The 20,148-nt window shown below is 39.6% G+C and overlaps 1 protein-coding gene across 1 annotated transcript in view; it reads right to left on the minus strand.

Annotated features, from left to right (window-relative positions):
* The window catches only part of skic3 (SKI3 subunit of superkiller complex), a 115,694-nt gene that overhangs the window by 32,967 nt on the left and 62,579 nt on the right, over positions 1-20,148 (minus strand). Inside the window, exons 23-29 of the mRNA XM_060844228.1 lie at positions 19,786-19,842; positions 19,499-19,567; positions 18,290-18,364; positions 18,033-18,174; positions 15,338-15,431; positions 5,957-6,034; positions 433-557 (exon numbers count right to left, since the gene is read on the minus strand). Coding sequence (XP_060700211.1) covers positions 433-557; positions 5,957-6,034; positions 15,338-15,431; positions 18,033-18,174; positions 18,290-18,364; positions 19,499-19,567; positions 19,786-19,842 — 640 coding nt within the window. The remainder of the gene's footprint in view (positions 1-432; positions 558-5,956; positions 6,035-15,337; positions 15,432-18,032; positions 18,175-18,289; positions 18,365-19,498; positions 19,568-19,785; positions 19,843-20,148) is intronic.

Raw genomic sequence — 20,148 nt, forward strand, 5'->3', positions numbered from 1 at the left:
CAGATTATATTCACAAAGTGAAGGATAATTGGTGCATTTGCTTTCCATGAAAATACTTTAATGTAATATGCTGTTTCGCTGACTCGATAGCATCACAGTTGCTGGATGCCTGGAGATCCACGACACTAGATTCACAGTGGAAGACAGCTAAAGTACACACAGAAATCATTGGATCTTTATCGGCAAATTTTTTGGGGGCAGTGGTGATCACTACTGTTTCACTGCTGACCTCAAAATCCAGGTCATTGTAACTTGATTTATAAACAGTTAAACATATATATATTTCAGAGTTTAATCCAGGTGCATTATATATTGGTTAAATAAAGATACAAACTGATACATCTAGACTAATAAATACTGAACATTTTACACAGGAATATTCAACTTTCAGGCTCTCCTCACATTCCTAGTTCATGCTAAATCCATCTTTACCTTTGGCACTCTCCTGAAGAAGCCCTTTCTTCAAGTAAACCAGAGCAAGACTAATTATGTCATCAAACTCCACAAAAGGGTTCAACATGTAAGTCTCAATGGCCTCCCGGTACTGACCTGCAGCACTAAAAAATAGAAAGGTGACTTCTATGTAGAACAAGGTCAACTTCACACTGCTTGCATTATAACCCACAAGGTAAATACAGAGCAATATCAATGCCTTTCAGGGCAGTCACATTGAAACTGACCTTTGTTTAATCCATCAAGATAAAAACTCCAAATGTAACAGTAACCAAAACATTAATTAATTGAACTGGAGATCTATTATCCAGGCTAGATATGTGTAATAGCGTTAAAACTTAAAATCTGACTAACTTTCTTTTTTGTTCCTCCATCTGGATGCAAAGAAAGGATTGTTTGCTGTCACTGTTTGCATGAGAGCTGTCATAGGTCTGAATTATATTTTGGATTTGCTGCATGCTACAAAATGCAACATCAATGTAATAAATTATATCAGAACAAAACACAATGAAAATGATTAAATTATAAGGATCGGCAGTTATCAGCCTTATGTTAAATTTGAAAGAATAGATTATCCTGATTTAGCTTCATATTTGTATCTAATGAAGAAACAATCCAATTTATCTATTTTCACAGCAGCAGTCCAGGAGTGTGGCTTAGGGAGCTATTTAGCAGCTGTCAGTGTGGAAGGGAGTTAGTCGTAACAGTAGCAAGTACAGACTTGAATTACCACGGCAACCACTGGCCATTGTTTTACTCATTCATTTGCAGTGGTAAACATGGTCCAAGAAAGGCAGAGGCTCAGAACTGCCTGTCACTTTACAGAAGCAAACTCAGGACATCCTCAGAGAGGCAATGAACTACTGAAAAAGAGCTTCTTTCCTGGAGGGTAGCAGAGGACGACCACCATCTATTTCAAGCAGACATGCAAAATGCTTTAAAAGAATCAAGATTTAGAGGGCATAGATTTAAAGTGATTTGCAAAAGTAGTTAATGTGGGGTGAGAAAATACCCTAACTACTTGCTATGTGAAAAAGTATGGAATGCACTGCGTAAACATACAGTGAAGGCATTCAAGAAGACACTGAGCATTATTTCTATCCAAATAATTGCTCAAAGGTATGGAAAAAAAGCAGGAGATTGGCTCTAGATAAAGGCCACTCATTTGAGAACCAAGTACAGACACAATGAACTGAATAGTCACCTTCTGCGCCATAACCCTTCTGTGATTATGTGAAATGAGACAACAGAATGGGGCAGTGTAGGAGGAACCTGACACATTGCTGGTAGAGGTTCAATGACTTTACTCAGTCTGGCTAGATGAGTGCATTACCCAGACCCTCAGGACTTACTATGGATATTCAACCTCCAGGAGACTTTCCAACTGAACAGCCCGAGCCTGAGGAATGAGTGCACAGGGCACAGCCTGAACCTTCAGAGGGATTTTCAGTCATGCTGGAAACTTGCCAGCATGGATAACTGCAATTTATATTAATGAGTCAATGGCACCGGTCATAGAATCCAGCAGTAGACTTTTCTCCTTTTGTTCTTGCATGGCATGGTGGCACAGTGGTTAGCACTTGCTGCCTTACAGCACCAGAGACCTGGTTCAACTCCTGCCTCAGGCAATTGTCTCTGGCTTATTCCTGATGAAGGGCTTATGCTCGAAACGTCGAATTCTCTATTCCTGAGATGCTGCCTAACCTGCTGTGCTTTGACCAGCAACACATTTGCAGCTTCTGTGTGGAGTTTGCACATTCTCCCAGTGTCTGCGTGGGTTTCCTCCGGGTGCTCCGGTTTCCTCCCACAGTCCAAAGATGTACAGGTCAGGTGAGCTGGCCACGCTAAATTGCCCGTAGTATTAGGTGAAGGGGCAAACGTAGGGGAATGGGTCTGGGTGGGTTGCTCTTCAGTGGGTCGGTGTGGACTTGTTGGGCCAAAGGGCCTGTTTCCACACTAAGTAATTAAAAAAAAGGTAGGACACAATGCTTGGAGGCATGTCCAATTTGGACCAAAATGGAGAAGGTCACGATGGATATATTAGTGCAGCTGATCATGAGGAAGGTGAGATGTGCATCCCTAGTGGACAGAGTGACTAGGAATAATGCAAAAATGAAGGGATGCTATTTGCTACATTCATAACTCAGATACTTGAGGAAACCTAAACACTATGGAGGCTTCGATTTCAGAGGTTAGATATCTTTATCTTTTCTTGCTTTCTCCATTGATCATAGAGTTGAGGACAAATTCTTAAATCTTTGAAGAGCACGTGCCACCATCAGAAATCTCACAACAGTCACCTCACATCTTGCAAGGGTACCCTCTGCAGCGCAGTTACCATGCCACATCCTATCATACTCTTTGAAGGGGTGAAACTGGGTGATGAGGATATCATGGGCAAGCAGGATGCAATAGATCCGAAACTAGGCACTAGGCTTTTCTGTCCTGCGTACCATTCTGTTGCCGTCCTGTGCTCAGGCCTCTGCCTTTCTTTCTTTGTCAGTGGATCCGAAATCTGAGAGGTCAGAATCTTGCAGTACAAATGTGAGGTGATGTATATGAGGGGGAGGGGGAGGGGGAGGGGTGCTTGGGCAGTTTTAAACCTATCAACAAAAGAATACTCAGCAACTGGGAGTCAGAAAAACTTCAAGTTGCCTGCAAATTACTCTATTTATGGAATGTGTGTCACATATTTAACAAAATCTTTTGTTGCTTGCTTATGATTGTTGTCAATTTAAATAAGGTGAAACCCAGGAAATTTAAGGTTTCCTCTGTGTTTATGGGTTTACATTTAATGGTCTGTTGATAGTTATTGTGAATATTGATGAACTCTAAATCTGCTTCTGCTAAAGTCTAAATTTCCCAAACATTAAGACAAATATAGAAGAAACAGTTACTTCCTAACATTAAAAATCAAAACACCAGGTTATAGTCCAACTGGTTTATTTGGAAGCACTAGCTTTCAGAACGCTGCACCTTCATCAGATGGTTAAGACCATAAGACATAGGAGTGGAAGTAAGGCCATTCGGCCCATCAAGTCCACTCCGCCATTCAATCATGACTGATGGCCATTTCAACTCCACTTACCAGCATTCTCCCCGTAGCCCTTAATTCCTTGAGACAACAAGAATCTATCAATCTCTACCTTGAAGACATTTAGCGTCCCGGTCTCCACTGCACTCCGTGGCAACGAATTCCACAGGCCCAACACCCTCTGGCTGAAGAAATGTCTCCGCATTTCTGTTCTGAATTGACCCCCTCTAATTCTAAGGCTGTGTCCACGCGTCCTAGTCTCCTCGCCTAATGGAAACAATTTCCAGCATCCACCCTTTCTAAGCCATGTATTATCTTGTACGTCTCTATTAAGTCTCCCCTTAATCTTCTAAACTCCAATGAATACAATCCCAGGATCCTCAGCCGTTCCTCATATGTTAGACCTACCATTCCAGGGATCATCCGTGTGAATCTCCACTGGACACGCTCCAGTATGTCCTTCCTGAGGTGTGGGGACCAAAACTGGACACAGTACTCCAAACGGGGCCTAACCAGAGCTTTATAAAGTCTCAGTAGCACATCTCTGCTTTTATATTCCAACGCTCTTGAGATAAACGACAACATTGCATTTGCTTTCTTAATCGCGGACTCAACCTGCACGTTTACCTTCAGAGAATCCTCGACTAGCACTCCCAGATCCCTTTGTATTTTGGCTTTATGAATTTTCTCACCATTTAGAAAGTAGTCTATGCTTTTATTCTTTTTGCCAAAGTGCAAGACCTCGCATTTGTTCACGTTGAATTCCATCAGCCACTTCCTGGACCACTCTCCCAAACTGTCAAGATCCTTCTGTAGCCTCCCCACTTCCTCAGTACTACCTGCCTGTCCACCTAACTTCGTATCATCTGCAAACTTCGCTAGAATGCCCCCAGTCCCTTCATCCAAATCATTAATATATAATGCCCCAACACTGAACCCTGCGGGACACCGCTTGTCACCGGCTGCCATTCCGAAAAAGAACCTTTTATCCCAACTCTCTGCCTTCTGTCAGACAGCCAATCCTCAATCCATCCCAGCAGCTCACCTCGAACACCATGGGCCCTCATCTTGCTCAGCAGCCACCCGTGTGGCACCTTATCAAAGGCCTTTTGAAAGTCGAGATAGACCACATCCACTGGGTTTCCCTGGTCTAACCTACTTATCACCTCTTCAAAGAATTGAAGAGTATAAGAGTCCACAACCACCTGATGAAGCAGCGTGGCACGGTGGCACAGTGGGTAGCACTGCTGCCTCACAGCGCCAGAGCCCCGGGTTCAATTCCCACCTCAGGCGACTGACTGTGTGGAGTTTGCACATTCTCCCTGTGTCTGCGTGGGTTTCCTCCCATACATAGTTCAAAAAAAAAATGTGCAAGTTAGGTGAATTGGCCATAGTGTTAGGTGAAGGGGTAAATGTAGTGGGTGGGTTGTGTCAGTGTGGACTTGTTGGGCCGAAGGGCCTGTTTCCACATTGTAGGTAATCTAATCTAACCTAAGTAAAGCTAGTGCGTTCACTATAACCTGGTGTTTTTGACTTTATCCACTCCAGTCTAACACTGGCATCTCCAAATCATTACTCCAAATCTGAAAGCATTACACCTAATTAAGGCATTCGAGTGAATTTTTAAAAAAAAAAGCCCCTGAAAATGAAAGGAATAATCAACTCCCAAAAATCAAAATGTAGCTCTGAAGAAATCTCAAGATGATCCCTAAAAAAAAAAGACCCCTGGTATATTCAAGTATATCTGCAGACATCAAAACACCAACTCCATATCCAGTTTGATAAGTTAAAAATCACACAACACCAGGTTATAGTCTAACAGGTTTAATTGGAAGCACACTAGCTTTCGGAGTGACAGTTTGATAAGAGCATCATACGCATTTCTAAACTCAATTTTTTAAAAATTCTATTTATTCTTTTAAGGAATGTGGATGTCACGGGCAATACCAGCATCTGTTGCCCATCCCTAATTATCCTGTGGCAGGTTTTGAGTGTAGCACTCTGCTATGGTTTGAAGTCAGATAAGTCTGACAGACTTCCTTCCTTAAGGGTCATTAATGAACCAGATGGTTTTTACCATATTCAGTGATAGCTTTGTGATCACTATTATTAAAACTAATTTCTTTTTGGATTATTTATGATTGACAAATTAATTGATTAATTTTGAATTCCATCCAGCTACCCAAGTGTGATTTGAATCAATGCTCCCAGATTTACTTGTGCAGTGACATTATTACAATGACACTATCTTCCTGCAAACCATTAAAAGTTATGAAAAGTCCAAAGAAAATAAGATCAACTACATGTAACTGAGTTTCATACAATATAGGGAACTTTGTATAGAGTTGTTTAAAGAAAGCTGATTGGGACACAGATTCTAAATATGTTTTATAGCGTTCATTGTCAGAAACAAAATGACAGAAGAAAACTGTAAAAACATCTTTTGCTCAGCAGAAATTTACAACTTACCATAAAGCTCGCATCCAATTCCTCTGTGCATACTTAAGCTTTTCTTCATCTTCAGTATTCTGGAGCAGCAAAAATGCTCTGAAAATACAAGAAACGTATTTCTTAAAGGAAACCATTCTTTTGTGAATATCAGATCCTCAGTGTCATGGCAAGTAATGCAGCTCATCGTAAAATACTTATGCACTGATACCATTCACATGTCTTGAGCAGAGGCACGCACCATACCATATGAAATGATGATTCATCTGTAACTAATATTATTAGAAGGTAAGTCCAATCCCACAATTAAAATCAGGGTCGAAAGAACATTTTGCTCTTGGTATCAATGATGAGTTCTTTCACAGAACTTGCACCAGAACACGCAACCCCACCCCACCAAAACAGTATTGTGGGTCTTCTACAGCACATGGCTGCAGCAGTTCAAGGAGGCAGCTCACCAATGTTCTCACGGGCAACTATGGACAGGCGATAAATGCTGGCCAAGCACATGATGCACACATCCCACAAGTGAATAAAAAACATGCAATGTTGCAGATTCAGTTTGAATATGAAAACAGAAGTTAATTTGCAAAAGAGATGAAGATAAAATAGAACAATCCATACTTGTGCATAACACAAGTTTTCGAAACAGATGGTAAAAAAAACAATCCCACTAACCCCAAAAGCATCTCTTTTACAGCACTCATAAGAGAAAGAATTCCCTTTGTTATCACATCTACAACTCTGCTTTCTCTCTACAGATACTGCCACACCTGCTGAGTTTCTCCAGCAATTTGTTTTTGTTTTAAATTTCCAGTATCTTTGATTTATTTTAGGATGGTGGCTTAAAATGACCCATCTTGAGAATCTGCTATCCTATTCCTGGAGTTTTCATACAACTGAGTTTAGACTTTCCCAGCTTCAAATAACCCATTCCACGTTTTCATCAAACACTTTTGATATGAAATGTTCAAACTAGCTCCTTACACCGAGATAATCTATTCCTCTACAACTCAAAACTATCTTTTATGTTTGGGAGCAACTGATTCTCACAATGAGCTTCAGCCAAGAGTTCTGCCTAACTGCCAAATCATAACCCAAAAGTCTTCTTAAAGATATGGATGTTTTCCCTCATCAAAAATGAGAAAAATCTATCTGACCTTCTAAACTGAAAGGCTAATGCAAATCTGTTTCGTTGTTTACTCACTAAAATCTCTATCAATGTAAAAAAAATTCTCAGTAGCCTCCGAGTATGCACTGTTAGGCTTTTCTTTTAAGCAAAATCACAATGGACATAGAAATACCTGTAGTTTGATCATTAAATCCCTTCAGACCAAAACTCTCACATCACTAGCTTAAATCTAAACTCTTAAATAAATGACATGAAACTAAATATAAATCACAAACCTTACATGACAAATTGAGAGATAGTCACCCAGAGCTTCAGCAACGGTTGATTGTTTGCAGAGAAATAATCATGCCAGAACTGAACATTTGATTCTTTTGCTTTTGGTCATCTGCCCTGTCATTGCATTGAGGTCAACAGGGAGTCGGTGGCATTTTGATAGTGTCACTGGACCATCAATTCAGAATCCCAGGCCAATATACTGGGGACACTGGCTTGAATCCCACCATGGCAAATGCTGAAATTTGAATTCAATCAAAATCTGGATAGGAACCATGGTTAATTGTCACAAAAACCCACCTGATTCACTTATGTCCTATGAGAAAGAAAATCTGCCATTCTAACCTGGTCTGGGCTACATGTGACTTCAGACCAACAGCAATGCAGTTGACTATTAACTGCTCAGGATGAGCAAATGCTTCACCTAGCCAGTGGTGTCCACATTCCGTGAACGATTACAAAATAAAAGCTGTTGGAGAATTGAGCCCAACTGAACAGAAACCACACAAGCCAGATCGGGTGAAATTGACAAGTTGTTTATTAGAAGCTATCTCACTGGAAGAGAAATTGATTAGGTTAACACAGATCTCTCAGTCTGTACAGGTAGATCAAGGGTTCACTTCCCTGAGCAGAGATTCAAGCCAGTTTTTATAGGAATACTGTACAATGGTGCTAATTAAAAAATAGGGTAATTAAAAAATAAGGTATTTTCACGGCTTCTCTCCTGTGAGCGAGGCATTCTGGTGCCTCTCTGTCTGACCTGTCCTTTGTGTGGCTTTCGTATCACTGGGATACAAGACTGCCCTTAGGGTTTTGGGACAGCTGTGTCTATAGGGTCCAGGAAGCTGATTGTCAGTTTGTCTTGGGAAGTGTATTCCCTGGTCTGTGAGTGATTATGGTCATGTCTGGTTTCCCTTGTCAGCCTGTTTGGTCAATGCTGAGGCATTTTAGGTATTTCTTGTATGGTTTGATCAGGTTGACTCTGTGTTCTGTGTGGCCGGTAGGCAGGGTGGCAAATCTTTTCCCACAAAAGATGAAGCTGCAGGAGTTTAGAACATTACCCTGAGGAGCTCTTGCAGTTTGAGATGATTGGTTTTCCTTTCAGCTAGATAAGACTCCAACCACTTACAAGGTAAAAATAAGGACTGCAGATACTGGAAGCCAGAGTCTAGATTAGTGTGGTGCTGGAAAAGCACAGGTCAGGTCACATCGGAGGAGCAGGAAAATCGATGTTTCAGACAAAAGCCCTTCATCAGGAATAGAGGCAGGGTGCCTGCAGAGTGGAGAGATAAATGAGAGGGGGGTAGAGAGGTTAGGTGCCGGCACATGGCTGCGAGCGTGAAGCGAAGGATCTTGAAGGAGAACTGTTGCTGGTGTTTTTGAATCTGTAGTCTGTACCGATTGTCCTGTTCGGTTACGGACTCTGCTGGTTTAAAGGTGGTTTACAGTCCGTGTGGGATGAGTTGGTTATTGAGGCAGGCACTGAGAAAACATTTCTCTCTCCACTCTGCAGGCACCCTGCCTCTATTCCTGATGAAGGGCTTTTGCCCGAAACGTCGATTTTCCTGCTCCTTGGATGCTGTCTGACCTGCTGTGCTTTTCAGCACCACTCTAATCTAGACTCCAACTACTTGCAAGTTAGTTAAGCCTAGAGCAGGTCAGATTTGTGACACAGTCCACAAGGCTATTTTGTTCCTCTTTTGCACCCCTCAGTAAGATCTAGCAAGTTTAGCATATTTGTTCTTTTAGCTGACAGGTTTGCTTACAATAAGAAAGCTAAGAAATCCTATCAGCGTACAAACGCAAGTTCTAGGCTGAATGTGGTTTCTCACGACTACATTGGTGCATATTTTGCTTTAATTTGATTTGACATCGCTGCTTGCCCATGGTGGGGGTACTAGTCAGGAGTTGGAAACCTAACTTAAAGATTTCCTTAATATGGAAGGAAGAGAATATTTGAAATCCAAAATAAAATTGCTCTGGATAATGAAAAATCTCAAAAATTACTTGGCAAGTCAGGCAGCATCTTGGAGGAGAAATAATTAATTACAGGTTCACAACTTTTCATCCTAAAATTTTCAATAGGCATATTATATGCAGCATTATTCCTGAAGACTTACTCACTTCTTTAATAAGTGACTCATTGAATTAAATGCTGAATGTAAAAACAAAGGAAATCCTGTTTCCAAGTTTCCATACATGGTCTGTGGAAGCAGCTGAATTGTTGGGTGTCATCATTGCTTTCTATTGTGATTTCTGTGTTAAAAGTTCTCACACAAGGATCTGGATTAACTAAATTCTCCAATTTTCTATTCCAACAACACATTCACTGTATTTATATATCTTTAAAGCAAAATACAGAGCTCAAGAAGGAGCCTCATCATCACCATCTCACTGCAAGCACAAGTTTTTTTTTCTTAAACATAAACAGCCTTTTGTTAGAATTTGACCTTTGAGCATACATCAGATACTTTCTTTACAGCTGGAAATATAATGAAAAAATTCAAATGTAATTGCTATTTTTTCAGGCATGGTAATAAACAAATTAAAAATCGAGGATGAACAGAACTAACTTTGAAGTACGGAATGTAATATCACCTACAAAGGGCAGGGACAAGAGCAGTTTATAAATCCACTGAACTTTTCTGGATTAACCAACACTCTTCGTTAAAGTGATGAGCAGAAAGTTGCATTATCAAACCAAGTTTTTAGGTTAAAAATCACACAACACCGGGTTATAGTCCAACAGGTTTAATTGGAAGCACACTAGCTTTAAGAGTGCTGATCGTTCATCAGGTAATAGTCAATAGTAATAGCTATTACCTGATGAAGGAGCAGCGCTCCGAAAGCTAGTGTGCTTCCAATTAAACCTGTTGGACTATAACCTAGTGTTGTGTGATTTTTAACTTTGTACACCCCAGTCCAACACTGGCATCTCCAAATCAAGTTTTTATTTAGGAGAATTGTTATCCCTATGATATTTTCCCACAACGTTGTTTCTTGGAAGTTTTGGGACAAGGGAGCCTACACAGAAACGGATGTTGAAACATAATTCAAAGTTTATCAGGACAGAAAGATCTTTGACAATTTAAGGTTATTTTTAACTATGACACAAATTGCTGTCATAAATAAACATTGAAAAAAATTTGTATCTCTATATGATTTATTTCACACAGGAATCTCTCATCACTTCAAGACATTATTCTCAGATAGTGACTTATTCAGTTTTTGTGCCCATTATTTTAATTATCTGTCTTTTGCAAGCATTCCTTTATAAGTCCACTTTATAAAATATTTGTTTAAAATATTTTTCCACGAGTAAAGTAGCTTCTACAGCCTGTTACAATTTTAGGTTTTGCTTAAATATATTCTCGAGTTTAGTGGTGTTAACTGCTCTCATGTATTGATTCCATATCTAGAATTACTGGTGTATGTGTATACTGCTCAAAGACTAATCTGTAGAGGCAATACCAATCTAAGCTTGAGACCCAGAATACCTGTACAGATACCCATCCGTGTGGCGAGGCTTTCAGAACAGGCTATAAAACGAAGTTAAACAGAATTCTCTGACAACAATGCATCCCTACCTGAGCTCAATGCATTCTATGCTCTCTTTGAACAGGACATCAGTGAACCAATGTGAGCTATCCCAACAGCCTCAGACGCATCTGTACCATGGTCACCACCGCAGATGTTAGGTCAGCCTTCTTGAGTGAACTCATGTAAAACGAGTAGCTCAGATAGAGGAGTATGCTGTGCACTCAGATCACATGTGGACCACTTTGGGGGAGTATTTGCAGACATCTTTAACCTCTCCTCATGATCTGAAGTCCCCACTGACTTCAAGACCACCACCACTCTGGTGCCAAAGAAAAATTATGCAGCATGCCTCAATGACTACTATCTGATAGTCATGATTTAAGAGGTTAATCATGGCTCACCTACCAGCGCAACATGTCTACAGCAGACAACATCTCCCTGGCCCTACACTTATCCCTGGAATATCTGCATAGCAAAGATACCTACGTCAGGCTCAGTGTTATAGTCCAACAGGTGTATTTCAAAGTACAACCTTTCAGGGCGCTGCTCCTTTGTCAGGTAGCTAGTGGGGCAGGATCATAAGACACAGAATTTATAGTAAAAGATCAAAGTGTCATACAACTGATGCGATGTACTGAACAAACCTAAATTGCTGGAAAAAGTCTTTAATCAATTAGAATGGAGATGTAGGTTTCAATTGATTAAAATGTAAATCCCAGAACTTCTTTTAAGTCACAGTCCTAAGTTAACTTAAGGTTTTATCAGTCTAAAAGTGACATCTCAGCTCAGACGATGCACTAAAGGTGGGAGGTTAAAGTCTGCCTGTATTCCGAACTTGAGTCAGGCTGGTTCTATTTTAAAAATAGGGATTTATAAAGTTTCACATGGACTGACTGCCTACAGATGATATCCTTTTTAAGTAAAATAGAATATATCTGCAAAAGCAAATTCACCAATACACTTGTGTGTGTACACATGTAAAGAAAGTGTGTACATGTGTGGAGAGGGGGAAAGTGTGTGTGCGTGCATGGAGAATGTGTATGCACACGTGTGTATGTGAGCAAATGTGTATATGAAAGAGGGTTTGTGTGAGTTTGATCATGTCTAAGTGTGTGTCTACGCGTGCTCATGTGAAAGAATGTATTCTGTAGTGGGATTACCTGTAATGTACTTGCAGATGCATTCTATTTTGTTCAAAAAGCACACAATCAATAGGCAATCAGTCCTATTTTGGAAACAGAACCAGTCTGACTGAAGGTTGGGATACAGACAGACCTTATGTCAGACTCCTAGTTATTGACGACAAAAGAACTCTTCTCTAAACTCCGAGACCTGGGTCTCAGCTCCCCTCCCTTTCCGTAACTGGATCTTCAACTTCCTGACCCATAAATTAAGTCAGTAAGAATAAGTGACAACACCTCCTCCACTATAATCACCAACACTGGTAACCTGCAAGACTGTGTACTCAGCCCTCTACTATACACGCATGAATGTGCGGCCAAATTCTGCCCCAACTCCACTTTCAAGTTTGCTGACGACACCATCACTATAGAGTGGATCTCAAAACAATGATGACACAGAATACAGGAAAGAGATTGAGTGCTTAGCAGCATGGTATAAAGATAACAATCTCCCCATCATTGTCAGTGAACTGAAGCAGCTGGTTATTGACTTCAGGAAGCAAAGCAGAGGGAATGCTCCTGTCTGCATAAATAGCACTGGAATGGAGATGGTCGAGAGCAGCAAGTTGCTGGGAGTGATGGTCACCAAGAATCTGACCTGGTCCACCCGTATCCACAAGACGGTCAACAAAACACAACAATCCCTCTAGTTCCTCAGGAGACTAAGGAAGTTAGACATGCCCACAAAGACTATTACCAATTTTTATAGATGTAGCACAGATTGGTATGGCAACTGCTCTTCCCAAGACTGCAAGAAACTACAGTGAAGCACGAACATAGCCCAGTCCATCACATTAACCAGCCTTTTATCCATTGATTCCATCTATACTTCCCGCTACCTCAGGAAAGCAACCAACATAATCAAAGTCCTCTTCCCCTCCAGTTATACTCTTTCCACCCCCTTGTTGGGCAGAAGATGTAAAAGTTTGAATACATATACCAACAGATTCAGAAATAGCTCCTATCCCGCTGTTTTCAGATATTTAAACGTTAATTTTGATCTTTCTGTAACTTCTGTACGGCCATAACACTACTCTGCACTCCGTTCTGCTACTATGTACTTTGTATGGTATGATCTGCCTGTATAACATGCAAAACACCATTTATCACTGTATCTCAGTACATGTGACAACAATAAATCAAACTCAAACTTAAACTCATACAACAACACATACCAGGGCTGTAAGGAAGGCAACAAAACAAATCACTGGAGATGTTCAGCAATCTGGCAGTGTTGTTGAGGAAAGAAATAAAGTTACATTTAATGTCCTATAAGACTCTTCTTGGGAACTCAGCTCCAAAGAAGGGGCATATCAGTCATGAAACCTTAACTTTCTTTCTCTCTCTGCTGACGTTGCCAGGCCTGCTTAACTTCTCAAACACTTTGTTTCAATTTCAGATCCCCAGCGTTCACTATACTTTGTTTTTATATTACTGTGATATGCTACTCCCTCATGGCCTCATCCACGTGCCTTCCTGCTCCATTTGAAGGTAGAACAGTAAAATCCTGAGGCCTGGTTTGGGACCTTAACCATTTACAATATTTATGAAGAACTGAGATTTTGGGTTAGAGTGTCACATATTTGCCAATGACACCAAAATAAGCAGTATAGTAAGCAGTATTTCTATTGTGTTATGACTTCAGATTGCTTACCAAGCAATATATCTGAAGTCATAACACTACAGAAATATTGATATACTACCTGAATCCACAAATTTAGACATGAGCAATAGAATCTATTTGTACTGATTGAGATACAATGTTAAGTGACAGATTAAAAGTTAGAGCTAAAACTTTCAGACAGTTAATGTTAGGTTTACTGGTAATATTAACTCAATATTAATAGATCGCTGTTAACCAAATATATTAAAGAATGTGGAGAAAAGCCAGGCATGTGAAGTTTAGTTCCAGAATTAGCCATGAGCTCACTGAATAGTGGAGCAGGCTTGAGCAATTCATAGCAGGTTAACAAACAGAGGAACAGGTTACATCATTTTGTTGTAGAAAAGGCAAAATTTCCAATTCTCTACATCAGTGGTTCTCTTTATTAACATTAACAAAATAACTAACTTCCTCAAAGGTTAGATCTCATGAAGTACAGGGAGAACTTGCCATTTAGATACAGAACTGGCTTAAAGGTAGAAGACAGAGTGGAAATGGAGGGTTGTTTTTCAGACTGGAGGCCTGTGACCAGTGGAGTGCCACTAGGATCAGTGCTGGATCCACTACTTTTCATCATTTATAAAAATAATTTGGATGCGAGCATAAGAGGTATAGTTAGTAAGTTTGCTGATGACACAAAAATTGGAGGTGTGGTGTACAGCGAAGAAGGTTACCTCAGATTACACCAGGATCTTGACCAGATGGGCCAATGGGCTGGGAGGTAGCAGATGGAGTTTAATTTAGAGAAATGTGAGGTGCTGCATTTTGGGAAAGCAAATCTTAGCAGGACTTATACACTTAATGGTAAGGTCCTAGGAGTGTTGCTGAACAAAGAGACTTTGGAGTGCAGGTTCATAGCACGTTGAAAGTGCAGTGACAGGTAGATAGGATAGTGAAGAAGGCGTTTGGTATGCTTTCGTTTATTGGTCAGAGTATTGAGTACAGGAGTTGGGAGGTCATGTTGCGGCTATACAGGACATCGGCTAGGCAATTGTTGGAATGTTGCATGCAATTCTGGTCTCCTTCCTATCGGAAAGATGTTGTGAAACTTGAAAGGGTTCAGAAAAGATTTACAAGGATGTTGCCAGGGTTGGAGGATTTGAGCTGTAGGGAGAGATTGAATAGCCTAGGGCTCTTTTCGCTTCAGCTTCGGAGGCTGACGGGTGGCCTTATAGGAGGGGCATGGATAAGATAAATAAATAGATTTAAAAAAAAATTTCCCTGGGGTGGTGAAGTCCAGAACTGGAGGGCATAGGTTTAGAGTGAGAGGGGAAAAATATAGAGTTCTAAACAGGTTTACCTAAGCAGATAATTTTCAAGTTACAGTTCACAACCTCAGTCTAGAGTGCGGCTGTTTAGAATCCTCATGGTTGCTAGTCATATGGTATCATCCTGATCCTTGGCTTATACAGTATACTCAGCTCTTATGGAATAACACAGTAATGGGCATACTATTTTGACTGAACTCTGAGATAAGCCTGTGAATTTTTCATTCTTTTGAAACTGCTGCTTTATAGACGACATAAATTCATGGAGATTTATACATGTTTGTTTCAGGAAATCTTTCTTCCAAACATAAGCAGATGCACTTTGTATTTAAACACGATCCTTACCTGTGATATGCCACTTCTGCTTGTTCTTTGAGGTTTAGATACTCATTTAAATAACCCAACATTGTGAAAGCTGTTGCATCACTCTGAATTCTCTCTTAAAAAAAACATAAAACAGCATTCTATTAATCTGGTTCAAAGAAAACAAGCTGCACACAAGAATCCAATACAGTATCTCAGCCAGAATATTTGATCATTGTAACTAGGCCCTTTTCATCCACAGTCTTTTGCAAAAGAATGAATTAACAGCGTTTTCACTGAAAACTGGCTTATCTTGCAGCTTCCTGAGGCCTGGTTATAATTTTCACTACTTGTTCCATGGTGGCAGTGGGACAACATTCATTATGAGATTACATCTTGTTCCTCCCCAGCTCTCTAGCACATTGTACTCTAAGCATCTCGCCTTGTTCTGTACCTCTCAAGTTTTATTTGAGATCCTCATCTGCCAGCATTTTTACATCCCACTCCTGAGACATTCATCCTCAACTACATGGTTGACAACTGCTTCTTACTGTTATAATCTCCTTCTCAAATCACTTTAAGTCTCTTCTGAATTCACAGCCATTTTATAACCTCTCAAGTCATACAAATACAGTTTTGAAATTTAACAGCTAAACCTCCAGTCATGCCAATTCGTGACTTTTCTATTCCAATGATGTTAATCAAAAAAATCCCACCTCAAACTATTTCCTTTTATCACTCATTACCCGAGTGCTAGTAGCATCTCAAAATCACATCTCCTTCAGAGTTTGCTCTTCAGAAGAACTAAATGCTCCAAGTCTCTTTCAATTGCAATTTTAAGGCCTTTCATTTGTCAAGCCAATTGTGCAGCTACCGATCTCAATAATTCACTCACTGTGATCCCCTTATCCTCAGTAAAATCGAAAGAATGCTTCTTGACTGCATCTAGTGCAAACCTGTTTTTTCCAAACACCCCCAAGCTTTGGCTGGACAGCATTAAGGATTATCTGGCTTCACCATCTTCTGTTAAATTCAGACTGTCATGATAATTCATGACAGCAGAGATAATCCCTGGTTTCTAATCTCTACTGTCAACTGTTTTTCTACCGTCACATTCTGAAACTAATGCAAGACGCTGATGTATCTCTGTATCACTAAGATAAAACTATCTGTCAAACCTAACTCTTCCATAGCCTTACATTTCCATGTTACTTCAGTCTCTTTTCTCTTGTGTTCTCTCCCTACTTGCCAGGACACCATTTCTAACAAATTGATGGCACCGTGGCTCAGTGGTTAGCACTGCTGCCTTATAGCACCAAGAATCTAGGTTTGAATCCACCCTTGGGTGACTGTCTGTGTGGAGTTTGCACATTCTTTCCGTGTCTGTGTTCTTTGGTTTCTTCCTACAGTACAAAGATTCGCAGGTGAGGAGAATTGGCCATGGTGAATTGTCCAGAGTATCCAGGGATGTGGTTTGGTGGATTAGCCATGGGAAATGCAGGATTACAGAGATAGGGTGGGGGGGGTGAGTAGAGGTGGGATGCTCTTCAGAAGGTCGGATGGGCCAAATGGCTTGCTTCCATACTATAAAGATTCTTTTCTATGGTTCTAACAGAATGCCTCTCCTTCTAGCCAATCAAATTTCCTCCATGCTCTTAAAACTTTAGCTTACCGAAAATTTATAGCCACTGTATTTTGCAGCAACCAACTCATCAATCCTATCTTCATTAATCTCTGCTGGCTCCCAGTCTTCATTCAAAAATCAAAACTCTTAATTCTGGTGCTCGAATCCTTCATGATCTCAGCATTCTCATTTCCTCCAGCTTTACCACTCACTACATCTGTTTTAGTCTCTAATGTATCCTCCATACCTTCACCTCAGTGTTGACTTATGTATTCAAATAACTAAGCTGAATACTCTGAAACGCCTCTCTCAAGCCTGTCAACCCTCATCTCCTTTGGCATTCCATCTAAACCAACCTGTTTAAACAAATGTCTAGTCAATTTCAATTATCTTCTCATTTCTCTTGATACCCATTATCACCTCATTACATCTCTGAGATACATCTTGGGAAATTTACTCCATTGAAAATTGTACTTAAATAGGTTATTTGGAAGTTGCCATGTTGCAGTGATGGCACTGGACTAGTAATCCACAAATCCAAGCTAATGTTCAGAGGACATAGATTAAAACCGCACCACGGCAGATGGTGAATTTGATTTCAATAAAAGATACGAAATAAAAGGAATAATCTAATGACCATCATGCAACCAGTGCTAATAGGTTTTTAATACAATTTGGTTCACTAATAGAAAAGGAAATCTGCTGTACTTAACTGATCTGGCCTATATACGACTCCAGACACACAGCAACGTGGTGGACTCTGAACAGCCCTCCAGACAATTAGAGATGGGCAATAAATGCTGGCATAGCCAGTCATGCCCACATTCCATGACAATACCAAGAAAATTAAGGATAATTGACCAATGTACCACTAGTTCTTTAATTTCACAATATTCTTATAATATTTTGTTATTAAGATGTGTGACACTTTTACAAGAGACTTCATTATTATTAGGTATTGCCAAGCCAATGTAAAATTCTTCAGAAGTTTTGACTGCATTCTTGGAATAATGGATACATTCATAGTTGGGCTATAACATTACCTCTTTTTCTAAATAAACTGAATGAAACATTAATTATATTAAATGCTCCAGTTCAAACATTTTACCATACCTGTATATTTGCTCATGACAACTTGCGCAGCAGATATTGCATTCATTTGTACAATGTTGTACTTGTACAATTCAGAATTTCTGTTTGATTTATCCTGCAGTGTTGAACACACCCAGTGTGCATAACCTTTAGCTCCCTCAGTCTGTAAAAATAGTTTTTTCTAAATTAGTTGAACAAATTAGAATAAACTCAACTTGATTGAAAATTGAACAAGTTAGACATACTTACATATAACCAAAATAATGAACAATACTTACATTAACACCAAGCTCTGTGGTATGTCTAAACAAATCCATGGTCTCATAGCTGCCAACAGCTTCAGCAATTAGTGCCTACAAGTTCAAATAATTGGAAACTTAGACTACCAAAGTAGAAATATACAAGTAACAAATTAAAATTTCTTCCCAATATAGAAAAAAATTTAAAGATGACAAAAGTATGACATTTTTATAAACAAGATGTTGTGAAACTTGAAAGGGTTCAGAAAAGATTTACAAGGATGTTGCCAGGGTTGAGGATTTGAGCTGGAGGGAGAGACTGAACAGGCTGGGGCTGTTTTCCCTGGAGCGTCGGAGGCCGAGGGATGACCTTATAGAGCTTTACAAAATTATGAGGGGCATGGATAGGGTAAATATGCAAAGTCTTTTCCCTGGGGTTGGGGAGTCCAGAACTAGAGGGAATAGGGTTAGGGTGAGAGGGGAAAGATGTAAGAGAGACCTACTGGACAACTTTTTCAAATGGAGGGTGGCACGGGTATGGAATGAGCTGCCAGAGGAAGTGGTAGGCTGGTACAATTGCAACATTTAAGAGGCATTTGGATGGGTATATGAATAGGAAGAGTTTGGAGGGATAAGGACTGGGTGCTGGCAGGTGGGACTAGATTGGGACTGGATATCTGGTCAGCATGGATGAGTTGGGTCGAAAGGGTCTGTTTCCATGCTGTATATGACTTTATACATTAGTATTATAAATAGTAATTAAACATCTAAACAGTGTAAGTGCAAAAGACAAAAGTATATAATTTATGAAAGTTCAGTTAAACAACTTTATTAATTCTTCAGGTTATCGATAACCAAGGAGGAGAGAAATCTGTGATAGTGGCCCGTGTGTGAAATAGCAAAGCAACAGATAGGTCTTGAAAGATAGATAAAGTAGATTTTCGGTCCTTGAGAGAAAGGTACTCCTGTATTTGACAGATCATTTTCACCAATTTGAGCATCACAACACTTAATTATTTAATTTTATAGAGTTATCATGTTTGTATGCTATATGATTATTTCTGATGCTACAAAAGTTATTTTAAAATAAAAGTGGAAAAATTACTGCATAAGTTGTGTCTCAAATAAATGGTAAAGTTACCTATCTAGATCCTTAAACTATCCAAATGTATCAAACTGATACAACAATTGGAAAATATTTTCACCTTGCTTCAAATAATATTAAACTGCAGAAACAGAGATGATTACCTGTCCAATCCAGCATATAACATACGAGGGTTCCAAAGACTGGGCTACCTTAAAGGCTTCATGAGCAAGCTACATTAGAAACATATGAAAGTCATAAGTAGTGATGATAATATTAAAGTAAGGATTACATTTTCAAAAATATTAATGGTTTAAATAGGATTGGATGAGATTTTATCAGCGGTATTATGAATTAACATTGAATAGCTACATAATACTAAGTAATTCCAGTTACTGTGACAATCGATCAATCTTACTTTAACGTAATTACTAGTATTCTCAACATTTACCTCAATATTTTCATTCTTCAAATAAGTTGCCCCCAGGTTGGTCCAGGCCATTACATTCTAGTAGAAGAGATTATAATATTTGAAAAATCAAGTTTTAAGTTTTGCTGGTCTAGCTTTTGAAACATATGCTATTAGAGTTTGTTCTGAATTCAATGTCATTTAAATTATCTTAATATTAACTGTAACTGTACAATGTATTCTGTTTTTCTGTGCAGTTGTGGTTGCATAATAGGAAATATACAAATGGACGGGAAAGAGCCCAAAAGTGATTTACTAGAATTGTTCCAAGTATGAGAAACTTCAGAACCGGATAAATTGAAGTAGTTCAAACTGTTCTCCCCAGAGAGAAGGTGGCTAAGACAA

Source organism: Hemiscyllium ocellatum, chromosome 2, assembly GCF_020745735.1.
Source record: "Hemiscyllium ocellatum isolate sHemOce1 chromosome 2, sHemOce1.pat.X.cur, whole genome shotgun sequence".
In the NCBI taxonomy this organism is placed as follows: Eukaryota; Metazoa; Chordata; class Chondrichthyes; order Orectolobiformes; family Hemiscylliidae; genus Hemiscyllium; species Hemiscyllium ocellatum.